This window comes from Vanacampus margaritifer, chromosome 8 (assembly GCF_051991255.1).
Source record: "Vanacampus margaritifer isolate UIUO_Vmar chromosome 8, RoL_Vmar_1.0, whole genome shotgun sequence".
Taxonomy (NCBI): Eukaryota; Metazoa; Chordata; class Actinopteri; order Syngnathiformes; family Syngnathidae; genus Vanacampus; species Vanacampus margaritifer.
The window spans coordinates 2,126,011-2,152,500 of NC_135439.1; the positions used below are offsets into that span (position 1 = coordinate 2,126,011).

Here is a 26,490-nt window from a genome sequence, read left to right on the forward strand (position 1 = left end):
AAACGTGTCATTTGATTAATGGGATCGCTCCTCTCGCCAGCGATTCAACATTACTGCCACCTTGAACAGTAGAAATTAACATCACAATCGCTGGATGTATTTCATGTGTGAAACAAAGAAAAGGCATCAGCGCACGCACCTGGTAGTGGAATTTCTCCCCTCGCTTGTTATTAATTATAACCACCACCTTTCATATTAGAAATGAGCAGGACGACTAGAAATAACACACAGTCAATATCAAAGAAAAAGTCCATGGCACACTCGATCGCCCACGGGCTTATGTGTTCTTGTCCTACAACTAATACAATCGCTCCTCCTGACAGTTATTCATGATAACCGCCGCCTTGCACAATAGAAATCAAACACAAGACAATCCCCTGACAGCTTTATGAGCGATTGTTCACGCGGGACAAACAAACAACGCAGCCAGATGGGACACTTTGCGATGTGCAGCTCGGTGGAAAAATGTCTATCTTGTCACAGCGTCCAGTCGAGTGCTTGAAAGGCGGCGTGTCCACAAGCCCAATTAGACACTGAAGGTTGTGACGCTCTTCACTGCTGGATGGATTTTTCGGGAAAGGGGGGAGAAAATTACGGAAGAAAACAAAGGAAAGGGAGCACTTTTGCTCCAGTAGCCCGCTCCACATTATGTGCACTTGAAGACATGTGCCAGCCTCCTTCCTCAAGGCTTTAGCAACATCTCACTGATTCTGCCCAGAGGCTTTTACCTTTTATGCCTCACTCACCTTTACTTCTAAACAAGTTGAAATCACTTTGGTCCACTTTTATTTTGTGGAGTGTTTGTCGATTTGAAGATTGAACAACCAAAACACTAGGTCCAAGAATTCCTGGAAACCTTCCAGACACATATCAGAATCCCCGGCCAGACCCTAAAATATAAAGATATTTTATACAAGTGATCATTTGAAAATTGCAGACATTTATAGATATTCCTGTGAATATGGTGGTTGTTGTGCCTATTGTTCTCCCATCCATTTTGACTCGAGTTTAAGTGCTGCATATTGATATTTATGTTTTCCCCCTTTTGTTAAATTGTTAATTATTGTTTGTGAGACATCATTAACATGATCATTAACATGATCAGTGTCTTCATATCGATGAATATCATGAATTATCAATACAGGGATGTGGTTTTTCCGCTAATTCGCGGAATTCCGCTTTTTTTATCTCCCCCCCCAAAAAAAAAAATCCTATTTTTTTAATTTTTTTTTATATATTAGTACTGTAGTTCATTGTGTATGCAGATGACTCCGACAGATAACATCTTCTGCTATAACAAAGACATTTGTGGTATGCTCTAATATGAGTTACTTTTCATTTGGTCATGATACAATTATTTGTTCATGAAATTTGAACTCTTCAACATTATTTATGTGTTAATTTAGTAATCACATTAGGTAGATATGATGATATTCTCAGTGATAGTTTTTAAAAGCAAAGGCAGTCCAATGTTTTTGAATGTGACTGATTTTGAGTTGACTAAAACTGCCATTTTATATGGGATAGTTCAATATACATTGAAAATTTATGCTGTTGTTTTGTCTATTTCTTTGTCATGTGAGTGCATTGAAAGTACTTAAAAACACGGAAAACCCATGAGCTCCCTGGACCTAGCTGGGTGCCAGCGGCCCCCAGACCCCCGGCTAAATTTTCAGATAATTTCACTTTGGTCAAATCACATCCCTGTCAATAACATATAACATAATAAGTCAAGGCAATTTGTAGCAGCTGCTAAGTTGCTAACGCTGTTGTAGTCCATTAACGCTGCGCAGCGACTTTCCTGCTGCATAACGAGTTTAGAGGAATAGTCACATGACGTCCGGATCTCTATCAAGAGGTCTTTTTGCCCATATAATGTTGACTTACTGATTGATACCACAACATATGTATGTATTCCTCTGTAGGAATACCACAAGCCTCTGCTGGAGGCCGACCCGCGCATCCTGAGTCCACGCAAGATCCGACCCATATTCTACAGAGTGCGCGAGATCACGCATTGCCATTCCATGTTCCAGATTGCGCTGGCGTCACGCGTGGCTGAATGGGACAGCTGCGAGAAAATCGGAGACCTCTTTGTCGCCTCGGTCAGTGTGAAAAGCGACACTTCGTGTGCATTTATTTTGGGATATTAATGATTACATGACGTACATAAGATCTCAGTATTACCGCTACCAAGGAGGATTGTTTGTTTTGTTTATTTTGCACTTTGAGGAGTTCTATTTCCGCCTACCACAGGGCATGGTGTCAACTATTTCTCGACTTCTCAGTGAATAATGCATGACCTCCGCCAGAGGACAAACAGTATAGATGGATAAAGTTTGAGCTGAGTCACTATCTGGCTGTCATATACCACCTCTGTTGCTAACCAAAACAGAAGCACCTACCCTGTCAATTAGGGGTCCAGTAGGCTCTGTGCTCACTGTGCAATGTTGTGGGCTCCATGTTTATGTTCCGTGGACCTGCGGTAATTAAGAACCACCTCCGATAACCTCGCAAAAGTGAGCATTACCTGCACTGAGGAAGCTTGTTTATTTGTTTACGCTTGCCTTTTTTTTTTTTAAAAAGCACTTTCGACCATCCTCTGCCACAGTTCAAGTGAGCTGCATCTGTTAGATTGAGAAAATTGGCAAAGGTGTATGGGTAGGGGACAACAAAATGAACGCCTTCAGCAAGACTTTTTTTTACTGTGGAGCTCTGCACCAATTAGGTCCACTTATTATTTGTCCATCAGCGCCAAGGGTTCGACCCTCTAATTCTCTGCTGGGCATCATGCAGTGCTGCTTCATTGCTGTCCTCAGACCGAGCGCCAAATGAGCCCTCGGTGGAAAAGAAAAGAAAGAAAAAGCGCTGGATGGAATTGACCTTTCTTTTCATCCAAGAAGAAAGTGCAAAAAAAGCATTGGTGGGGAGGAATAAAGTACAAATACTTAGTTACATTATGTAAGTAGATGTTTCTGGTATCAGTACTTTATTTTTTGAGTATTCATTTTTCTGTCAACATTTTTCTTTTGCTTCCTTCAATACAACAGTGCTTATTATGCCTTACTTTGTCAAAATAGGCTCGTTAGTTTGATCAAACTAAGTAGATGACAACACGATATACATTTTTTTTAATTAGAAATAAGAAAATCAAATCACTGCTGAAAATATTCCCCATCCATGACCTTGTTATTTTTTATGTTTACAAGAAGAAAAATTGGTGAATGCCAAAAACACAACTTCTGGCATACATAATTTTTGAACGGTTTAATCATTAGCTCATTTAGAATTTTATTTTTTATTTTTTGTTAGTTCAGAGCTAGCAACGCTATTCGAACAGTGGTTCTGAACTCCACCAGTGTCCTATGCCCATTCACCAAACACTTCTAAAAATAAAACCGAACAGGTGGAGGAGCCTTTTCCTTGAATCTGGTTCTCATCACCTTGAAATCAGAAAGCGTTGTGCTAAGGAAGTGTTACTTTAGTTTTGCTAGCTCGCTAGTTGTGCACGATTGCAAATCATGCAGTTAGGACATGGACACCCATCACGCAACTCAACCCTATATTTAGCAGACACAAACAGTAGAGGCCCCAGAATTGAACCCTGTGGAACACCATACATTGATTCCGTTATACTTGTGAATTCATATTGCACGTATTCGTCCAACCGCTTTGTTTTTTTTTTTTTCGACCTAATTAGCATGAAGGGCTTACAATAATAAAGAAATCACATGATGTGCTATCACAACAATTACAAATTCCCTGCCGCACAGATTGGCCAATTAATGTAACGCGATCACCTGCAGCCAACGATGGCCAAGCGCTCGTATCGTCACGAATCATGTGAGTCGGGTGTGTGGCTTGACTCCGCCGAACTCCTGAGACGGGCTCAGCAAACCCCAGGGTGACGAACTACTGTATTAAAATAGGATAAAAAATAAACAACAGCATGCGACATGTACAGTATCTTCATTTTTTTCTTATTCCCCTCAGTATGTGCACGGAACAAATTAAACACATAAATCAAGACACCACTGTATCTGTACTTGTACTTCATTACAGAGTGTGAGTACCTTTGGCACCAGCAAAAGATAGTTTGTGTCTCAAACTGACTCTGAAAGCGCCCGCAGTGAACTGTTGGCCAAACAATTCAACGCGGCTCTTGTCATCGCAATCGTCTCCGACTGTGTGTTTTCACGGCAAGTAAACACTCCTAAAGATGCTTGCTCCTTTGGTGTCCTCAGTTCTCCAAGTCCATGGTGCTGGACGTGTACAGCGACTACGTCAACAACTTCACCAACGCCATGGCGCTCATTAAAAAGGCCTGCCTGTCCAAACCGGCCTTTCTGGAATTCCTAAAGGTGAGCTTCAGTTTTATAAGACCATTTTTTCCTCAAATAAAGATGTGTTGTTTGTTTTCCTCTGTTGCGTGATTGGGACTCGTCTCCGCCGCCTACCAGGCAGATGGCCGTTTAATAATGTATACATTTTGGCTTTCTAAGGAGACAATCTAATACATTCCACAACTTACCTTTTTATGTGTTTTATAAATGTCCTGCTCTTGTGAAAATAGGTCCTATTAGATGTAGGCACATTTTATGGTTTGGGAATATATCCCCCATTTTTTTTCAAATAGCGGCCAGGGGCAGTTTATTTACTAGACTGCAGCAGCGGGTGTTTATTTGACACAGGTCGACGGAGAATGGTTACTTCCGTGTTACAATGGGAAATTTATCACTGCCTCACATAATTCCCTTTTCGGGTCCCTTTATTGCTAATTACAGTCAATAAAAGTTGTTTAGTTGGAATCCAAGCTAACAAGATGAAGCTGAGCAAGCCTCGTGTGTTACTTTCCTTCTGTCGCGATCACCTGAGAAAACGACATCTCTTTGAACGCATCAGCCGTGATCGGGGACATGCGAAGAAACCACAGCAGTGGAGGGACATTTCAAGCAGGTCGAAGCCAAGTAGAGGCTGTGGAGTGTAAGCATTAGCTGAGCTAATGCTGCATTAGAGGATGGTCGGAAGTTGGACTTTTCAGAGTTCAAACCAGGAAGCGTGTACGGGAACGACCCTTTGAACTAGGAAATTCCACTTGCAAAATTAAAAAAAAAAAAAAAGGTATGCGGACTACGGAACTGTATGGAATGCTTATGAAATAAGCTAAAAACAATAAATGAAGCAAAATTGCGAGAAGGTAAGTTTGCTGGAGGTCAAAATGAGTTTTGAGGACCAAAATAAAAAAACAATTTATCACTATCCGCCATTTTGGTTGCTGGGAAAAAACATCTCGGATATATCCGGCTTCCGACCATCCTCGAATGCAGCATAATATTAGAGAAACTGAGAAAACCAAGAAGCCTTGAACTCATCAGCCGGAACCTTGCGTCCAAGGGGATACTATGGGATATAAGCAGTAGAGGAAAACACTTTAAATCTCCTGAGTGGATGACACTTGTGTGAAATGTTATTTCCCTCACAGTAGATCTGACGGGCACTTAACTCTTTGACTGCCAGACGTTTTCAGAAAAGGGATGCCGTGGGTGCCAGCCGATTTAAGCATTTTGACTGATCTTTCAAGGTCCACAGAAAATTATGTGTTTGGACTATGGAAACACACATACTACCAAATGAAAGATTGGACTCTCATCTTTCATCAGAAAAAAAAAGTTTGTTTCTACCTTATTCCGTTTTTCAGTAATCAACAATAGAAAATGGTTAGTTTCACCTCTGTTTTGAAACAAACGTCTTTTAACGTCTTTGGCACTCCTCCCTAGGATTTTACTAAACGTTATTTAACGTTTTTGGCAGTCAAAGAGTTAAAAAAAATAAATAAATACTCCGAAGGGCCCTCTACAACATTATAGATTCTGGCTGAAACATGTTGAATGAGTAACAATATGCCGGGTGTGTAAAATGTTTATAAGCGTCCTTGCTGAAGACAACCCGAAGCGCCACACGGTTAACCTTCAAATTGTACAGATGAAAGGAGCTGGCGAGGCTTTAGAAGGCGGCAGCAGCAGCAGCCGTCACGTCTCTGGAGGCACATGACTTGACTGGACTTGGCAATTTTACAACTTGACTAAAACATGACTTAGACTTTGACTTCAAAGACAGGATTTGACAAGTCTTTCTGTCTATAGTTGAAATTCATGTGACCTTTTTTTTTTTGAAAGAAATGTATCTTGTCAGTTGCGTAAACATAACAACCCAGTGTACATATGTACTGTATAAAGGAGCTTTTCAAAAAATGCATTATGATTCAACCATTTCTTCCAAATTCCATGTAAGATGCTCCAAGCTGCTTAGTATGGCCGCCGCTGATATTGCTCTTAAGGATGACTTAACCTGACACACATTTTAAATGCAGAGTTTTTCTCTCAGTTTCAGTAACGTAAGTTCTCCCTGGTCCTTGACACCAAGCACTACTTTTCTATTTGCTACGGCTCATGTCCTCTTGCTGTGTTCCAAAAAAGAACGGAATTTGTGAATAGCAAACCGTGAGTAGGCGGGGGCTTACGATAGACATACTGCTTTTTAATGCCCCCAAATAACCCCCCCCCCCCCCCCCCCTGGCATTCCCTTTGTGCAGCTCCGCCACTATTAAGATCCCCCGAGGAGAGGCGCACTCAAGCTAATGGTGGTAGAGGAACATTAGCACCTTGTAATTTCCATGGCATCAAGTCGCATCTTATGCCCGCGCCCCCGCCGCTTACGTCCTCCTGTCGCCCCGGCCACCTGGAAGTGACGGCGCCACGAATAACAAATCATAAACGACCCCCGCCGGGCGTCCAGAACTCCCATTTGCCGGCTGGAGACTGTGACTCTGCTTGATGCCTCCCATAAATGATTACTGGAGGCAGGATTACTGCAGGCGCGGCTTTTTGTATCAGCAGAGAAATTCAGGTCCTGTCCTCAGTGTTCAGTCAGGTGAAGTATATTATTGTGTGAGGCAGTCCCGGGGCTTTATCTGCCATCTTTGTTAAGCCGCTGAGCTTGAGCATTACTGGCCTGATTAAGAAATAGCAAAGTCCTCAATCACTGCCGCTTATGTATTTTCTATTATTCATAGCATTTTGAATTATTGAGAAGCGTCTCCAGTGCTGGAATTGGATGGACTCTGCGGCTTCTATCTGAGCTCTTTTTTGGGGGGTTAGTTAGATGCCAAGAATCAGTTCGCTATTCATTTACTCATGTTTTTTTTCTCTCTCTCTCTCTCTCTGTGGCACTTTTCAGCTATTAACAGACAAATGCAACTCTTAGCAGAATCTCAACATATAGTTTGTGTTTTTTTCTGCAATGCCTGAAATGCTGCAAGATGGTGACAATGTCCTGGCTAATTGTAGTTTACAGAAGTATATTGAAGTGATAGATCTTTGTATTTGAGATCTTTGTATGTTGGGACAGAGTTAACTGTTAATTACAGCATCTTCTTCTTTTTTTTTTTTTTTTCCTTCTTCTGGAGATTAATTACAGCATCTTCAATGCATGAGAATATTTATATATATGAATGGGGGTTAACACTTATTTGACAATTTGTGGTACCTATATTTGTGGTTTAAACTAATAATACAGTATAGACAAACAATTAATAGGGGTTATTGTATTAACTTTAACGGCACTGCTATCTTGTTCTAAACTCTGTTAATTTTAACTAGCTGTTAACTTGCTGTTGAAGTTAACACACCTAAGGACCACCACATATTTAACGGTCGGTTAGTTAACGGCGGGTTAGGAATTTAACCGGAGGTTAGGGGTTAAAGAGTGATTAAAATAACCGTGAGTTGAACAACCGGGCCCAGAGTGTTCTTTTTCAGTTTTTAATCATTAAATAAACTGTTGAACACTCAAAGGAAATCAAGCAGAGGCATCAAACCCCGTAATGGTCCATTATGATGTCTTTCGCTGACAGGAAAATGACCAAATAAGCTTCGTACTCCAATTACCGCTTCCTCACATTTTTACCTAATTAGAGGTTATGGCCTTCAGAAGTTATCCATGCATCTTCTCACAGAAACACCCCCAGTTATTTTTTTTTTCCCTCTACAGATTTTGTATTTTAGCTCATTGGATTGTGAAATTGATTTTATACTTCAGTCTAATTTATGTGCAGTGATAATGTAACAATGATCCAGGGTCGAGTAACAGCACGAATTGGGCTGAGCAAAAATTAAGTTGTTGGTTTGCTTTGGATTTCATAAAAGCTTAAAGCTCCATTAATGGTGGTTAAAGAGATGCTATGACAATAACATGAAATGCTCTCAGCGAGCGCATGACATTGCACTGAAGCAGACCAAAGCAGACTAAAATGCTCATTTCAGTTATGGGACTTGCAGAGACGTTGTTTTGAAACGCTTAACGGTGTTTTGGGGAACACAGGGACTACTTGGAGTCGCTCGACGACCAACGTGCAATACAAAAGGCCAGATAGAAAAGTCCTTGTTGGTTGGAATTTTTTTTGAAGTACTTCGAGGATCTAACTTTTAGAAATGAATACCAGCTTTTAACTCTTTGACTGCCAAAAACGTTAAATAACGTTTAATAAAATCCTATGGAGTGCCAAAGACGTTAAAAGACGTTTTTTTCAAAACAGAGGTGAAACTAACCATTTTCTATTGTTGATTACTGAAAAACGGAATAAGGTAGAAACTAACTTTTTTTTCTGATGAAAGATGAGAGTCCAATCTTTCATTTGGTAGTATGTGTGTTTCCATAGTCCAAACACAACATTTTCTGTAGACCTTGAAAGATCAGTCAAAAATGCTTAAATCGGCTGGCACCCACGGCATCCCTTTTCTGAAAACGTCTGGCAGTCAAAGAGTTAAAATGTCCATTTCACTATGGGTTTTTATAACCACATGGAGTCCTACTGTATCAACATGACTCCATGACTTAGTCATCAAAGATTAAGGTGATTTTTAGCCATGATCCACTTAAGTGCAGGAGCCAGCAAGGCAGGTCACATACAATATTTTCTGTCTATGACCCCGCAGAAGAAGCAGGCATCCAGCTTGGACCGCATTACTCTCTACGGCCTGATGGTGAAGCCCATTCAACGATTCCCGCAGTTCATATTGCTTCTGCAGGTAGGCCAGCGTTGACCAAACCACAACGCTAGGAACTAAACCACCTTTGCCTGCGCCACATACACACATCAATGCTATTCATCCGAAATCGGTAGCGCAGCCTTTGTGAGCGAAAATCCCCAACAATTGCTTTTGCTGCCTCCTTCAGGACATGCTGAAAAACACGCCCAAGGGCCACGTGGACCGCCTGCCCCTGCAGCTCGCCCTCACCGAGCTGGAGACGCTGGCCGAGAAGCTCAACGAGCAGAAGCGGGTCGCCGACCAGATTGCGGAGACCCAGCAGCTCGCGCGCTGCGTCTGCGATCGTCTGCTCAGTAAGGTGACCAATCACAGCAAAGTCAGACATACAGCATCCATTTTCGATAGCTGGAGTCCCTCATAAGGTTGCTGGTGCACTGAGGCCTGGGGACTGGTCACCAGCAGTCAATTTCAGGAGACATAAAGACAAACAATCATGCACAGACAATTTAGACTTATTCAATGAATGGATTGGAATCAAATGTATTGTCATTGCACATCACAAATACAAAGCGAACGAAATTCCCTTAACTCGTTGACTGCCAGACGTTTTCAGAAAAGGGATGCCGTGGGTGCCAGCCGATTTAAGCATTTTTGACTGATCTTTCAAGGTCCACAGAAAATTATGTGTTTGGACTATGGAAACACGCATACTACCAAATGAAAGATTGGACTCTCATCTTTCATCAGAAAAAAAAAGTTTGTTTCTACCTTATTCTGTTTTTCAGTAATCAACAATAGAAAATGGTTAGTTTCACCTCTGTTTTGAAAAAAAACGTCCTTTAACGTCTTTGGCACTCCTCCATGGGATTTTACTAAACGTTATTTAACGTTTTTGGCAGTCAAAGAGTTAACAATTGCAACTCGCAAGAGACATAAAAAAACAATGACCAACAGAGGGAGATAGAACGGGAGGTCTGACGGGTCACCAAGCAGCGCCATGATTTCTCAGATTAAAAAAGAAAAGCATTTGTAAGGGATAGGGGGGGGGGAGCCGCAGGTTATGCTCCTGTAAGGGAGGAGCACAGTATGGATTTGTTAAAAAACGTCCCCCAACGACATCCCCCATCAACGAAACCACCCCAAGAACTCACCCCCCCCCCCCCCACACTACTTTCTCCTCCTCCCAGTCAGCCGATGCATTCCAGGCTTCCAAGATGAGCTGATTGGGCCGATCCGTTCTTTATTTCTCGTACCCAATTCAATGCAGTGACACTGCGGAAAGGGAGACTGCCTCTTCTTCTATTGCCCCCATAACTGTCCAATGAAATATTCATTCTTTGCCTCAAACTGTCTACGCTGGCCAGATTGAACAGATAACATTGAGTGTGGATGCGTAGCCAACACGCGCACACACACACACACACACACACACACACACACACACGCACACACACACACACACACACACACACACACACACACACAGACTCCAGACATAAATGTGCTGCAAAGCCCATTGTGCCCTGATACTGACGACTTTAAGAATACGCTCTTACAGGAAGGATGCCATTAAACCACCAATCACTCCCTTTATGGGCCCGGGCCGCGAGTGAACCGCCGGGTAGACGCTGCGGTGGTGGGGACGTCCTCCAAGATGCTTCCCTGCACTGCAGGCGGCGGACGTGGCATTTTCGCTGTACCGACATCACCTTATAAAGAACTTGAGAACAACCTCATGACTTCCACTAGCTTGATGCTAACGCACATCAAAAAGCGCAATAGATCGGCTAAAGTGTCTTTAGTGTCATTTTTCAATATTTTATTTCTGTGCCTTTGGTAGCATCAGTAGCTGCACTTTACAATTAAAGCCCAACAACTCTTCAGATCCTTTGGACACATAAGAAAATGTGAAATCTTCTTTTTTTATGCATTTGGTGAGACATCCTTTCCTCTTGATTTAGCTGTGGATTACGTACAAACTGTCCACAGCTCGGTAAATCCTTTACTGCGAATCCATTTGAGGGTCGCGAGCGAGTAGCTTTTGAAAGTAGCAATTATTGTACGTTCCATTTGGCACAAGTATGTTCCCACTGTAATCTTTTTCCCGGTAATGTTTGTTTTGTTAGCTCTGTTTCATTAGGTAAGGGCTGTAATAAGTTATGAGGATATGTCTACAGAACATTTGTCAGTATTTCTGTAGGTTATATCAGTTAAAAATGCGCTAGTTAATAATAGTAGTCTCAGCACTGCCAGTGGATCAGAAAAAAAATGAGCACCAAGCAACAACCTCTGGAGCTCTTTTGATAACCAGACCAAAATAGTTATGTATTTGAACACACGTGGTTGTGGAAGTCGTACTTGTTTGTTTCTTCATGACTGCATTATAGTGCCCCCGGTGGCTAAACTGTGCACACCTGAAGTCGCATCGATTTAATGATATTATCATGCGTTTCATAAAATAATTTTAAAGCGCTATTTTCCTTCTCTTTCTTAACAAAGAACTAAAATGAAAAGAAAATATAAATCTTAACTGTCAGTTACTGTACGTACAAAACCTGTTTTGATAACTTGGCACAATGGACTGGAGACCTTATCGGCACACAAAATAGTTTGCCTCTTTTATGAACCTACATAGCGCTCGTACTGAGGGAAAAAAAAGCTTGACCTCCATTTTTGAATGAGGCATTCACTGCCGGTAGCATTGAGAGACCAGTTTAAGATCGGCGCTTAATGCATAAAAGCGGACTGACGTATTTATTTTGACACTCATAAAAGAAGTGGGATAAAGAGATAAAAATGCTTCCTCTTGAATAAAACTCTGTTATTGGGTGCTTAAATTGTGTATGTAGCAAACCCGATATGTAGCAGACTATGCAGCCTGTATCCTTTAGCCTCCATTATTCCGTGCATTATATACCTCCATTTCACATCTACTGGAAAAAGTATTGACGGTTGTAACTTTTGTAGAGAACATCTTTGAAGTTTAAAAAAACACATGTTCAGCTCTTTGAAGTCCAAAACACGCCAGCCTCAAAGAAGACAGTAGGTGGGACTAAAGTGTTTTTTATTTTTTTACTTTTGCATTTTCTTGCAAAAAGTTCTCATAAAACCCCACAGAACGTAAACGCCATACCTCAACATTTTGTCTTTGCAACCTTCGGCCTCAATTTCTTGCTGTTGCCGTCCCCTCTTGGCTTCTTCTCATCGAACCCCTCCCATGTGTCCCTCGCAGCAACTGAACCTGGAGCAGGGATCTCTGGTCCAGTGCGAGACCCTCATCGAGACGGTGTACGGCGAGCGGGGACAGGTCCTCAAGTCCAAGGAGCGCAAGGTCTTCCTCTTCGACGACGTCCTCATCTGCGCCAATATAAATGTCAAGTGAGTTCAGCCGGGAGAATCAAAATTGGCCCTTTTTCCGCTCGTGTCTTTTGCGATGCGTGTGAAGTTTTCCTCGGGAGACTGGCAGCAAATGGCAATTAGGTTACATGAGGCTCTAATGTGACGGTCTGAGAATATTCCGGCGTAGCACAGCAGATGTCTGCGAGGGGTTTTGGGTGCTATCTGAGCGTGCAGGGGGGGGGGGGGGGGGGGGTGTCCAGTCGGCTTTTTAGACAAAATGTGAGGATGCCTAACGACAGCTGCAGGAGTCCGAGATTAGTGACTCGGGCTCTTTCCTATGAATCGTCTGTGACAGAACCATCAGTCTCATCTTGTAAAGCAGAGAGAGAAGAATTTAGCATTTTGATTTTTATTTTTTTTTGTGCCCAGGATGGCGCTCACAGCCCTCTTGTCAGAGTAATTATAGCTGCGTGTATCATTTCCCACTCAAGAGTCCCAAAAGTTGACTTTGCCTGCCCTCTCGTATCTCGACAAACTGAGCGCGATGTTGATTGTCTGCGTGATTGCATGAATACATAAATGACAATGAGCTCCTCGTCGCAGCATGCCGTCCAATTCTGGTTGCGCACATGTGTGAGATGAGCCACATCCTAATGACAAAAACAGCCATGTTAAATTTAGACAAGACGCTAAATTGTCTTCAGTGCTGTTTTTATTTGTCATAGTGGACGCCAGGATAAGATGGCTGCGATGTGTTGAAAGCTTACCGGGTTATAGGAAACATTTTGACATTTACATACTTGTGATCGGATTGGTTAGCTGGGATCCAATCATGAACCACAAGTGTTGACATCATCCAAATGATGCGTTTTTATTGGTTGAGACACGCAAATATGTCATGTATGCGTCCGGAAATGAAGTTACTATGCTTACAATAATATGTACATGAGCGTTGTTGAAGAATGTCTCTTTGATAATGGCAAAAAAATGCATGCCAGGTTTATTGAAGACTAACGATGTTGATGTTTACAAACACGCATGCTAGGTCAATAGAAGACAAAGATCTTACAAAATGTTAATTGGTGACTTAATTGAAAGAGAGACGTTAGGTTTGTTGAAGACAAAGCTGGCTTTGATGTTTACAAAAACATTGGAAGATTCAGGGAAGGATCTCTGGTTCGAATTAAAACGAATAACACAAGGTGCATAGAAAGTACTAAATTATCATCAATGCTTACATAAACGTGTACTGTATTGAACTCAATGCAACTTTATTCATATAAAGGCCGAATTATTTTCGTCTACCTACTATTTTATTAAAAGGTGTAGTAGTGCAGTATAGCAGGTATGTGGAAGAATACATTTGGACAAAAACATACATCGCCTATGTTGACATCATATATTAAGTTGATTTTAAACTCTAAAATTGACAGGGATGGGATTTTTCCGCTAATTCGCGGAATTCCGCTTTTTTTTATCTCCCCCCAAAAAAAATCCGATTTTTTTTTTTTTTTTTTTTTTTAGTAGTTCATTGTGTATGCGCATGACTCCGACAGATAACATCTTCTGCTATAACAAAGACATTTGTGGTATGCTCTAATATGAGTTACTTTTCAAAATTTATGCTGTTGTTTTGTCTATTTCTTTGTCATGTGAGTGCATTGAAAGTACTTAAAAACACGGAAAACCCTTGAGCTCCGGGTCCCCCCACCAGGGCACTGCCCTGGACCTAGCTGGGTGCCAGCGGCCCCCAGACCCCCGGCTAAATTTTCAGATAATTTCACTTTGGTCAAATCACATCCCTGAATTGACTTCATTGTTCACCAAATGACTTCATTGCCTATGAAATACATGTTAGTTTTAATGGCTAAATTCTCTTAGATGTTTATAGACTAAATTGTTAAAGACATGTGAATCACATATTTTAATGGGTGGTTGCTCCATGTTCCTCAATTTTTACTTCTTTTTCTTTCAAATCATCTCCCACCAGGGGATCTCCAGACATCAGCAGCCTGGTCCCGGTGGGGCCCAAGTACACCATGAAGTGGAGCGCCCCCTTGCAGCAGGTGCAGGTGGTGGAAGTGGGTCAGGGTCAGGAGGGTTGCCAGGGCAAGGACACAGTCTTCCAGCAGAATGCCAGCAAGCGGCAAAATGGCGCCCAAGCCTCAGGTGAGCCCAAACGGAGATCAAGCGCACATCATCCCTTTGCATTGGTTTGCCGCATGCGTCTCTGGCAAGTTAATCCACGTGCGTCCAAACATTTCCCTTCCGAGGGCTGCATACAGAAAACTGGAAGGCTACAAGAAAACTTCAGGTTATTAAATACCTAAAAGCAATTCATCAAGCAATTAAATATTGTTGTGAGATGTGTTTGCCATGAATGTTGTCCGGGCCGTAGTTTGTGGACACCCCTGAGTTAATCTCATCACTTGGGCTGACTTTTCGAGTGACTCAGCACAGCTAATCAGTTTCTGTCCTCAAGTGTTCCGCGGAGGACCGCGGACGAGTCGGCTCTGCTTGTCACGCTGATTGAGGACGATGTTTGCGCGATGGGATAGCGATGACGGCCACTTGTTCCCGCGCCAACCGCTTTATCTTGAAGAGAGATGCGAGGGCGGATGCCCCGCCCCCCCATCCCGCCGCAGCGTCACCGCCGTCTCATTTCACTCTCTGGTAGACCGCAAACACGTCCGCAGCGCAGTCATCAATCTGTCGAGATTGGGCCGCCATTTTCCAGGCCCAATTAGGGAGCCTGCGTGCGCGGTAGATAGAAAATGGCGAGCAAGGAACTCGTACGATTGGGTGCATGCACAGCTTGACCACATTTGAGATGAATGTGACAGTGGACATATGTTGCTCCATCAGGATTGTAATCATGTACAGGAAACCTCGGAGGAGATTGCAATAATTGGCGCCTCACATTTTTGGGGAATCGCTTATATAAATAGTTTAAATCCTAAATATACCACAAACTGTCATCCCAAAACAGTGTATCTTTCCAAACTCATCTAAATGCATTATCCCTAAAAACAATTTTTTAATTTCTATTTGTTATTTATTAATTATTTATTTTAAGTTTAGGACCAATTAAGTGAAATTGGATAATTTCCCACGGTACACCTGTTCTGTAAAGTCATGATTATTGTGATTTTTTTGGGTGCCAGTTATTAACTCATTCAAACCCCAAAAACGTGTAAATACGTTTTTTAATACTTGTCCTCCACTCCCCAAAACGTGTTTATATGTAAAAAATAATAATAAAAATGTTTTCTTTAATGCAAGAGCATACAGAAGGCTTTGATGCAGCTTCTGACATGAAAAGGTCACTTAAAGCAATGGTAGTTGTTACATGAAATGGCCAGCGGGTGGCAGCAGAGTATAAGACGTCAGCCTGGGCCATGTTGCAAAAAAGCTCTTTTTGCCAGTGTTTTCAATAGGTTTGTGAATAATGATGAAACTTAGCTATATTCTAATGCTAATTGCTGCAAAACGGAAACAGACACAAATATACCTTTTTTTTTCCTCATGAAAAAAGACTAATCTTTCTTTTGGTAGGTTCCATTTTTGCATAGCAATAGAACGCAATATACTGTGGGCCTTGCAAAATGAGAGTGAAGGGGTTGCTTCAGTGAAAATGTCTCCCAGTGAATGAGTTCATGATTATCACCATAGAAATAAACACAAAGAAGCGCTATAACCCCCAAAGTCCTAATCTTGCTCTCCTTCTCTGATTACACCCGCTTCATCGGAGTACTTTTATCATCTGATGTTTTCCAGCAGGCTTTGGATGCGGATCAAACAAGGGTTTACATTCATCTATTCCCGCGACGACACTGGAAATCCAGCGGAGAGCGTGAACGCGGTCACACCTGCGCGACTTAGTTCAGAAAAAGCCGAGCGAGCGCTCTGGGCTGGCGCCTGCCCGCGCACGGCCATTTGAGAGCGTGAAAAGCCACATCCGGGTCTCACAGGATTACGCTGGATTACAACTCAGCACATTCACCTCGGGAAGGTTTTTGCCGGCTCAATTTGAGGCAGAGGTGCTACCATACTGATTAGCGCACAAGAGTGGATGTCTGGCTCAAACAAATATGGTTTTCTTTGAAGTAGTTCATGTATTTTATTGTTTATCGTTAAAAAATTTCTAAAAACACTCGTCGTCATCTCACCTTGATAAACTCACTTAACTCATTCACTCGCCGGCATTTTCACTGACGCAACCCCCTTCGCTCCCGCCTTTTTACAAGATTTCGGCCAACAGAATGTCGTGTTCTGTTGCTATCAAAACATGGAAATCATGAAAACCTATTGAATTCTTCCGAAAGTGATCTGAGAAAATTCCATATTCAAGAAAACCCCCATTTCGGCCAACTCAGTCCAAGCAATCCTTTGCCCCATAACCCCCCACCCCCCCCCGCTCACCTATTGATTTCCGCGCACACATGGCAACTATCACGCGCTTCCTGTGTCCGAGATCCCATTAAAAGCAAAGCCCTACAATAGAGCTCCTTGAATGAACATCTCAAGCCCATCCAAACATCCTCTGGCTGCCATTCACGAGGATAGACAACAAGTCCCCGAGGACGGCCCGCTAAGCCCGTGTGCAGCCTGTGATCTTCTTCTTTGTTTATTGCACGCTAGTGCGGCGACGGTGCGCGACACCTCTGCAGTCAAATGTACCTTGCGGATTTAATTAGGCGCCCGGCGGAGCCGGTCGGGGAAGGCGCGCCATCGATTGCCGGCAGTAGCGAATCGATGGCGTCTTTTGCATCTAATAAGACACCTGCGTTCCTTTTGGCCCAGCAAAGGGCATCATAGCCCCCAATAACAGTTTCTACATTCCGTGGCTGGAGCTCCACTCCGTAATGATGAAGATCGATCCAGCCGCAACACAACACACCTTTTCCATTTCTTTCTTTGTGAAAACCGCTGCTGCTGTTTTTTAAACTTCAAATTGATTTTTTTTTTTTTGTGTCTGCCAATTCCATGTTTGAAATAATTTCATAAGCACTTAACAAAAACATGGATGTAACTCCTTAACTCCCAGCCATTTTCCCTGAAGCAACCCCCTTCGCTCTTAGCTGTTTTGCAAGGCCCACAGAATATTGTGTTCTATTGCTAAACACGGAAGCTGCCAAAAGAAAGATTAGAGTCTCGTCTTTCATCAGGAAAAAAAGTACATTGGCATCTCTTTCCGTTTTGCAGCAATTAGCATTAGAATGTAGCTAAATTTCACATTAATTCACAAATCTGTTTAGAACACTGGGGGAAAGAGCTTGTTGCAACATGGCTTTGGCTGATCTCTTGTACTCTGCTGCCACCTGCTGGCCGTTTTTTGTAATAACTACCATTGCTTTAAGCAACCTTTTCAGGTTCGAGGTTGGATCAAAGCCTGTATGCTCTAGCATAAAAAAAAACATTTAAAAACAATGCACATATACGTTTTTAGGACCATGGCAGTATTTAAATATAAGGCTTTTATACATTTTTGGGATCAAATGAGTTAAAACACCAAGAGGTCAAGAGGCTGGAATGAATTGAAGAAAAAAGAAAGATGAGCCAAACGTTTTATTGGCTTGCAGCAGCCCCACGTTGTAGCAATTCAATGTTAATTGACAATTCACTCCTCTGCCAAAATTAATCCATCAACTTTGTCCCACTTATGGGAATAATTTTACGCTGTGAAATGATGAATTCTTTGTATTCCAGAGGTTATTTCGTGTGACCATCACGTTGCTCAGTCATTAAAAATAGATCCCTGAAGTGTGATCTCCTGTTCACATGTACTGTGCATTAATGACTAATAAAGTGCTTCAAAGCAAATTGGCCACTTGAAAAGATGGAGCGATTACAAAGTTTTTGCAACTCAGAATCTTTAATGTGTTGTTCTCAAGTGTTTTGTTGTTTCTCACGTGCCATCCTGAATATTTTAGGGAAATCCATCCTGGGCCCTCCACGGCTCTACCAAGAACTGCAGGAACTTCAGCATGACCTGTGTGTGGTGGAGGAAGTGACGCTATTGGTGGGCACCCTGGAGGGGACGTACCAGGTACCAGGAATTACTCGACTACTTTTTTACTACTATTTTGATGGTGTTTGGCAGCTATTTTAATAATCGAGTAATCGTTTCGAGCCATTTTTTAAAATGTAAAGTTGTCCAAATCCTCTGATTTCAGCATATCAACAGTAATTGTTCACTGATTTCTGTAGTCTTCATGAAAGAAGACTACAGTCATTTCTGGACTATAAGCCGCTACTTTTTTCACTTGCATTCGATCGACCCCGCGGTTAATACAATTCATCCATCAGATCACAAGGGGGCGCACTATAAAGGAAGCGCAAGAGCGTAAGGCAGAGCAAAACGAACCAAGTGAGACCAAATACGGTAGGAGAGACGGAACGAGAGCGAGACAGTTTGCGCCCTCATTATGGAAAAGAAAGTAGCGGGAACCCGGTGCCTTAACATTAACTCATTCACTGCCATTGACGGCCATAGACGTCAAAAATTCATTTGAACTATTTCTATTAGTTTAACATTTTTTCCACTTTTGTTAACAAGAGTATGAAAACCTAGAAAAAAATGATTGTACATTTAGAACAGATTTAGAATTTGTGATTAATCGTGAGTTAACTAGTCAAGTCATGTGATTAATTACGAACATTTTTAATCGCCTGACGCAGCTAATTTTTTATAATCTTTTCTTCTTCATCTTAAAAAAAAAGTAATTTTAATTAATTTTTAGTTAATTAGTTTATTAAACATTAGGAGCATCAGGCGATTACATTTTTCTAAGCGTAATTAATCGCATGGCTTCACTAGTTAACTCATGATTAATCACAAATTTGATATCTGTTCTAAATGCTGTTTTTTCTCTCGTAGGTTTTCATACTCTTGTTAACAAAAGTGGGGAAAAATGTTAAACTAATAGAAATAGCTCAAATGAATTTTTGACGTATATAGCCGTCAATGGCAGTGAATGAGTTAAGACACCTGCGGCTTACAGTCGGGTGCGGCTTATATGTGTAACAAACTCGAGTATTCCCCAAATTTAGCTCGCGCGGCTTATAGTCATGTCCGCCTTGTAATCTAGATATTACTGTAATTATCTTCTGTGTTTCATCAAAATAAGACATTTAATTTACAAACATCTGTTTTTACTTTGGAAAACAATGACCGAACCGGTAACATAGTGCAACATCAAGCCCTCATTTTTTAAAATTAAAATCACGATACTGATAAGGAAGTACGACATAAACATCAATCACTGGTTAATAAACAGTAATCAGGGTGAAACGTTAAAAAAAACAACAAAAAAAAATACTTTAATGTCAAATTAAAAGGAATCTGATTGGTCGATTAATCAATGGAATAATCGGTAGATTAATCATTTCTAAAAATATTCGGTAGTGACAGCACTATTGTTTTGTTCATGTCTATTATGAAAATTTTGCTTTGCCGCTAAGAAACTGTATTGAAGTGAAGCTGGTTTCATTTTATTATTTAGTCAAACCTTAGCGTTGTCTAATGCAAAAAGTGCTCTGCCAGCGTATTCTTGCACCTATCAACAAATAAACTTCTTCAGAGGGGTTTCAATTACTTGACATTTTTCACTATATGATCACTAACCACCACAAATAGTGGTTGTGGACTGTATATAGTTTTGTGACATTTTTTTGTTAGTGTATTTTGCTCATGTAAAATACGTGCCTTGACTCCAAAACAGTTGTGATAAAGTGCAAGTGCGCCTTCATCTACAAGGCGGGGGCGGATTTTTCTCCCCTCTACTGTTGCGAGAGTCGTACTCGCTACGCAGCCAGCCACTCCTCCTGCAGTGTTGAAATGAGGACACTTCCCAGTAGTCTGCCGCTGACAGTCGCGCTGTCATCTACTGTGGAAAGAAGAGTGGAGGTGATATCTGGAAATCATTGAAGTCTCTCTCAAGCTAACGATGGCACCTTTGCCTCGCACCCTTGTGCTAATACAGCACATTGTCCTCAGGAGACTGCCCGTCAAATGGACAAAAAAAAAAGTCAATTCACTTTTGGGGAAGTAGATTTGATTCCATTTGATTTGAAAGACTTGGCAGTTGCATGATCTCATATTCTGCTGAAGATATGATACATTTAAAGGTAGCGGTTCTTGCGGTGTCAGCGATTTGGTGGCGGTCAAGACGCACCATCGGACTCAAATGATTTGTGGTGATGCGCCACGCTTGGCTGTCATTGGCTGCAGGCGATCACGCTACATCGCTTGGCCTGTCTGTGCTGCAGGGAATTTGGTGACTGTTGTGACGATATGTTGCGTAATTGTGGAAACGCTGAACAGTTATTGACTGAAAAACTTTGTGTAACTTTTCTCTCCTTAGACTTGACATGCACTCAATGATGAAATCTACTTTAAAATAGGCATGGCAATTGCTACATCTCTGTTTTGATTTCAACCTAGATATAAAATCTTTCAGTTGCCAGTAATCAGCAAGACATCCTTCAAGACCATTTTTCACAACACTTCAATGATGACAGCAAGTCCAGTCTGGCACAGTGGGTAGTGCTGCGGACCTGTAAACAGGAGGCCGTAGTTCGAATCCTCTCTTAGACTGTATGGACCTCAAGTTATTTATTGTTAAACTACAATTAATAATTTGTCATTTCCACATATTTTTTCTTTCAATCTACTCCATAAGCATTCCACACGCATTCAAATGTTAGCATTCAGCATTCCCACGCAGTTTCTCCAGAAATTGTGCTGAGTCTAGTTTCTTTATTATTGCAATCCCTTCCTACTATATCAAGCAAAAAACAAAGTGCTTGGACGAAATTCACATGTATAACGAAACGAACGGCGTTCCACATGGTTCAATTTTGGGGCCCCTGTTGTTTCGATTGTATCTACTGCCACTGGATTCCATATGAATAAAACAGCAGTGTTTTTTTTCAAGTGCACTATAAATATAAATCATCTACTTGTGCAGTAGAATTAAAAAGGACTCAAATCCTTGCAACAAGTTGTAACTGATGTTTACTTTTGTCTCCCATCAAAGAACCTGAACACCACAGTGGCCCAGGACTGGTGTCTGGCTCTGCAAAGGCTCATTCGTATCAAAGAGGAGCAGATCCAGAGTGCCAACAAATGTCGCTTGCGCCTGCAGGTGCCCGGCAGGCCAGACAAGTGAGTTCAATAGCACGCGCAGCAAACATTGCTTCCACATAGAGATCCGTGACTCTTCAAGTGTGTTTCGTGTAGCACCAGTAAACTTGCGTTCAAGTTGTGCATTTTGGTTTTTAATCTCGTACTTTACTTTTTTAAGTACAGTTCAGTGTTATTTAACTTTAAAGTGGCCCCATTAGGGTGATCTCTTATACTCTGCTTCCACCTGCTGGCCGTTATTTGTAATAACTACCATTGCTTTAAGTGACCTCTTCAGGTCAAAGGCTGTATCAAAGCCTTCATTATGCTCTTGCATAAAAAAAACAACAACATATAAATATATATATATATATACATATATATATATATATATGTTTTTGGGACCATGGCAATATTTAACTCTTTGACTGCCAGACGTTTTCAGAAAAGGGATGCCGTGGGTGCCAGCCGATTTAAGCATTTTGACTGATCTTTCAAGGTCCACAGAAAATTATGTGTTTGGACTATGGAAACACACATACTACCAAATGAAAGATTGGACTCTCATCTTTCATCATAAAAAAAAAAGTTTGTTTCTACCTTATTCCGTTTTTCAGTAATCAACAATAGAAAATGGTTAGATTCACCTCTATTTTTAAACAAACGTCTTTTAACGTCTTTGGCACTCCTCCATAGGATTTTACTAAACGTTATTTAACGTTTTTGGCAGTCAAAGAGTTAAAATAGAATGTTATTTATTTATACGTTTTTGGGAGCAAATGAGTTAAAATACAAATTGTCCCTGGCGTTAAAAAAAAAATCAGCACCTTAATCCAGGTTCATTTGGCAACATGACATTTCATATCATGTTATGTTATGTTATTTCATGTCATGAGTAGACCCAGAAAAAAATCTCAGGAAGCCATATGCAAAAAAAAAACAAAACAAAAAACCCCAACAACAAACAAACCACGCTCGGTCACACACAGCCAGTAAAACGCATGTGTCGTGATTAATGCGATTTCTCCCCTCAGCAATTATTAATGACAACCACCGTCTTGCACAGTAGAAATAAACGGCTAGAATTAAGAGTCAGGAAAGATACAGTCATGCATTATTGTCTAATGGAGTGATGACATACCTCAAGCCCCGAATGCCAGAACGAGATGGATACTCGGCAAAGATGACCGCAAAGTTGGTCCGGAGTGTTAAAAGCCAACAAGGCCAACTCCAAGGGAGACGTCTCCTGCTAGGTGAGAGAAGCAACTCCGCATAGGCGGTTAGGACGTAATTGTGCTGGGCCCCCCTTGTACCCTGGTGGCGTGGGCGGGGGGCGGGGTGACAGGTTGCACAGCGGGCACGCCAACCTATTCTGACGCCACCCAGGGTGCAATGATGGCAGATTGCAAAGGGAGCGTCGAGCAGCAGGAAGACTCACAGAAGCGCACAAACAAACTCAACTTTCGCTTTATCTTGCTGGCCTCAAATTTTCGGGAGTTTAAAAAGTGGGAAACTTTCCATGGGAATAACCTCTAATTTATATCGCTATAAATTAGTACTATACTCAACAAAAATATAAATGCAACATTTTTGTTTTTGCTCCCATTTTTCTAAAACTAAACTCTTCCACCATTTTTCTCAAATATTGTTTACAAACCAGTCTAAATCTGTAGTCAGGTTCCCATCCTAATGTTTCAGATTTTTTAAGCGAATTTACTGAAAATGCGCAAAACAGACATGAATGACAACGAATGCCTGTTTCCATCTGTTCTTCTTTTTCGACTATTGAGAGGGGACTCCGCCGCTGTAGGTGGCGCTATACAACATAGAGATGCGATCTACCACATGACTGCATGGCATTGTTGCTGTTGAACGTCTCTGCTTGAATTCCTTTGTCGATGGACTTGGGCATCTTTTCGCCTTAAACTCCTTTAAGTGGAGGGTCGGAATTATTTGCGGGTCTTAGCTGTCCATGACAGGAGTTGTTGGTGTACTCTAGTTTAAAAAAAAATCCCCACCTCAACTTCCCATTGAAATGAAGCACACATTTCCTAGCCCTTTGCACCCTTTGTAACAATGTACAAAGGCCTGCTTGGCATCATGCATCTCAAACAAGGATGGCGCCAGAGCGCGGGACCACAGCGGGGACCTCCCTGTACCGAGTGGCTCGCTTCCTGTCTGGCCGCGAGCAACACTCTGTAGTCAGGCAGCCACATCACAGACTGCACACCGCAAACAGAGCGAGGACGTGGCGAGAATCCCGACTCGCTCCCTCAAAGGCAGCGAGCGGCCTCTGTGTGACAGCGCTTCATTAATATGCCCTCGTCGAGCGCCACTGCGGGAGCCAGCGATACGCACTTCAAACTTCACCCAACGCCGCCGTCGCTTTATCTTCTTTTTGCAAATGGCGCCTCATTGGGAGTTCATCCGGGCAAGAGAGGTTCGTCCAAATGAGTAATGTTTACACTTGGAAGAGAGTAAAATAAAGAATTGAGAAAAAAAAGTCACTCAAGGGTTGAGGAACAAACTCACGTCGTACTTTTCACTCATATCCAAGAGGAGACCAACATTAGTCAGGTTTCCATCCAATTGTTTCAAATTTTGTAAGCAAAGTTACTGAAAATGCGCAAAACGTCGTATGAGTTTTGCTTTTGTAATTCTTGATAAATTGTAGCGTTTTCCATCTAAAATTGCATTAAAATGGACTTCTTTAATTAATTCCAAAAAGATTTCTGTTTCGTCGGCCCGCCCAAACATACCTTACTTTATCGTCCGACATTGCTTTGGGACTACAAACGTACGTGTGACGTCATATCCGGTCAAAACGTGCGACGTGTATCCGGTCTTGCCAGCGGTTTCCATAGCCAAAATTAGCATTTTCCTTTTTTCCATACACTTCAAAATCCACTCCCTCTAAGCGTAAAAACGTTTTTTGCGAATTTTAAGCTCTTTTTCAAATTTCTAGTGTTGCCATTCCGTTTTATTCATTTCATTAGGAGAAATTAAATCATAAAACGAGATTTGGTTCTCCAGGAAAAAAAAGGTGGTGTTTCACTTTATATTTATCTGTCAGTAAAACAGCGCACCGAGTTAAAGTGTATGCTAACTCGACAGCCAATAAAATAGCTGACAGCATTTTGCTCTGCCAATTGGCGACCCAATGAAAATCCATCCAACCGCAAATTTTTGGACTACTTGAGCGAGACGCTGTCAAAGATCAAGTCGCGCCATGTTTTTGCCGGCATTGCATTATTAAAAAAAGCGGCCATAAAACCGGCGCTCGTGTGCATGCATTATGCGGCAACCTCAACCCAGACACAGAATGGAGATTGGGGGGGGAACTTTTAACCCCGGCAAAGACATCCAATGCGAGTTCTTGCATTAACTTTTCATAATGTGAATAGAAAAGGCAGAAAATAATTCAGCGCTGGTGCCAGCAAGGTCAATGGCTGCGGGCGGCATTCAGTCCAAACACTGCCGCAACTTCAAGCCGCCTCCAACTTGGAAGCTTTATTCTTCCAACCGCCCCCGCCCTACGACCACAAAAATACAAAAAACAGGTGCGGCGGCGTTTGGACAGGCACATATGAAGATTTGATGAATGGCGCGAGAGGTTGACACAGTCAGAAGACGTTCTCGTTATCGCACATACGGAATGGCAAAAGTTGCTGTTTTTTAATGGCGACGCACTCAAAACATTTCCCATTGAGATCAATTATATTTGGAAGAATCTATCAAACTTTTACCATCATAAAACCTTTAACTGTAAAGGCATTGTGTGTGGTGATGTAACTGACAAACGTACTTCTAGTGGCATTGAAGTGCTGCCTCCACGAGTGAAAATAAAGTTGATCTATACCCATTTTTTGGTCTATAAATCGCTCTGGAGTATGCGGTCGCGCTAGTCAAAAATATATCATGAAGAATACAATGGCGTGTATATAACTAAGTATAAGTAACTACGTTTATTTTACCAAACTAAGACCAAAAGTCCCCGTTCCTTAATCGTGTTGACGGCAGCTAGCGAGTTGTGGTTGGATTTTTTTTTTCTGATTCGCATCACAATAATTGTAACGTGTGGCAAAGGGATCGAATCCCCAGCTAGCGCTCCACTTTAACTCTTTGACTGCCAGACGTTTTCAGAAAAGGGATGCCGTGGGTGCCAGCCGATTTTAAGCATTTTGACTGATCTTTCAAGGTCCATAGAAAAGTATGTGTGTGGACTATGGAAACACACATACTACCAAAAAAAGATTGGACTCTCATCTTTCATCAGAAAAAAAAAGTTTGTTTCTACCTTATTCCGTTTTTCAGTAATCCACAATAGAAAATGGTTAGTTTCACCTCTGTTTTGAAATAAACGTCTTTTAACGTCTTTGGCACTCCTCCATAGGATTTTACTAAACGTTATTTAACGTTTTTGGCAGTCAAAGAGTTAAGCATGTGGCATCTGTCACGACAAGGATTTACTGTTTACGAAGCAAAACTTTTACGTACTTAGAAGCTGAAGTTTCCAATCCAACCAGAACTCGTCAACACACAATTAAGAAACGGGGATTTTGGTTTCCAATCCGAGCTCAAATTTTAATATAAAAATCACACTTAAGTATAAATCTCATGCCCAGCCAAACTGTGAAAAAAGTGTGACTTATAGTCTGAAAAATACAGTAATAGCGTGGCTAAAGTAGACAGTTTTGCACACGCATTTCTGCATGTACAGTTGTGACCTTTCCTGCACGTGGTCTCTGAAAATCCACTGAACAGTAACACAGCAAAAACCTGTTAACTTGTTTCTAGACACGTTCAGGAAAATAGTTGCTAAGTTGACAACAGAAAATGCAATTGCGCTTTTTTCGTCTTCCTAATGGCTCATAGTTTATAGTTGTTTTTTTTAAATTAATGTTTTAAATGTGTATTTATTTATTTTTAGTTAGTTTTAATTAGTTCTCGTAGCAGGTTTGTTAGTTGGAAAAAAAA

The 26,490-nt window shown here is 41.6% G+C and overlaps 1 protein-coding gene across 5 annotated transcripts in view; it reads left to right on the top strand.

Annotated features, from left to right (window-relative positions):
• The window catches only part of arhgef10la (Rho guanine nucleotide exchange factor (GEF) 10-like a), a 110,620-nt gene that overhangs the window by 26,846 nt on the left and 57,284 nt on the right, over positions 1-26,490 (top strand). For all 5 annotated transcript variants that reach the window (XM_077572919.1, XM_077572922.1, XM_077572920.1 and 2 more), the window contains 8 exons: positions 1,926-2,105; positions 4,245-4,361; positions 8,994-9,086; positions 9,235-9,405; positions 12,280-12,425; positions 14,377-14,555; positions 18,320-18,435; positions 21,428-21,555. In XM_077572919.1, coding sequence (XP_077429045.1) covers positions 1,926-2,105; positions 4,245-4,361; positions 8,994-9,086; positions 9,235-9,405; positions 12,280-12,425; positions 14,377-14,555; positions 18,320-18,435; positions 21,428-21,555 — 1,130 coding nt within the window. The remainder of the gene's footprint in view (positions 1-1,925; positions 2,106-4,244; positions 4,362-8,993; positions 9,087-9,234; positions 9,406-12,279; positions 12,426-14,376; positions 14,556-18,319; positions 18,436-21,427; positions 21,556-26,490) is intronic.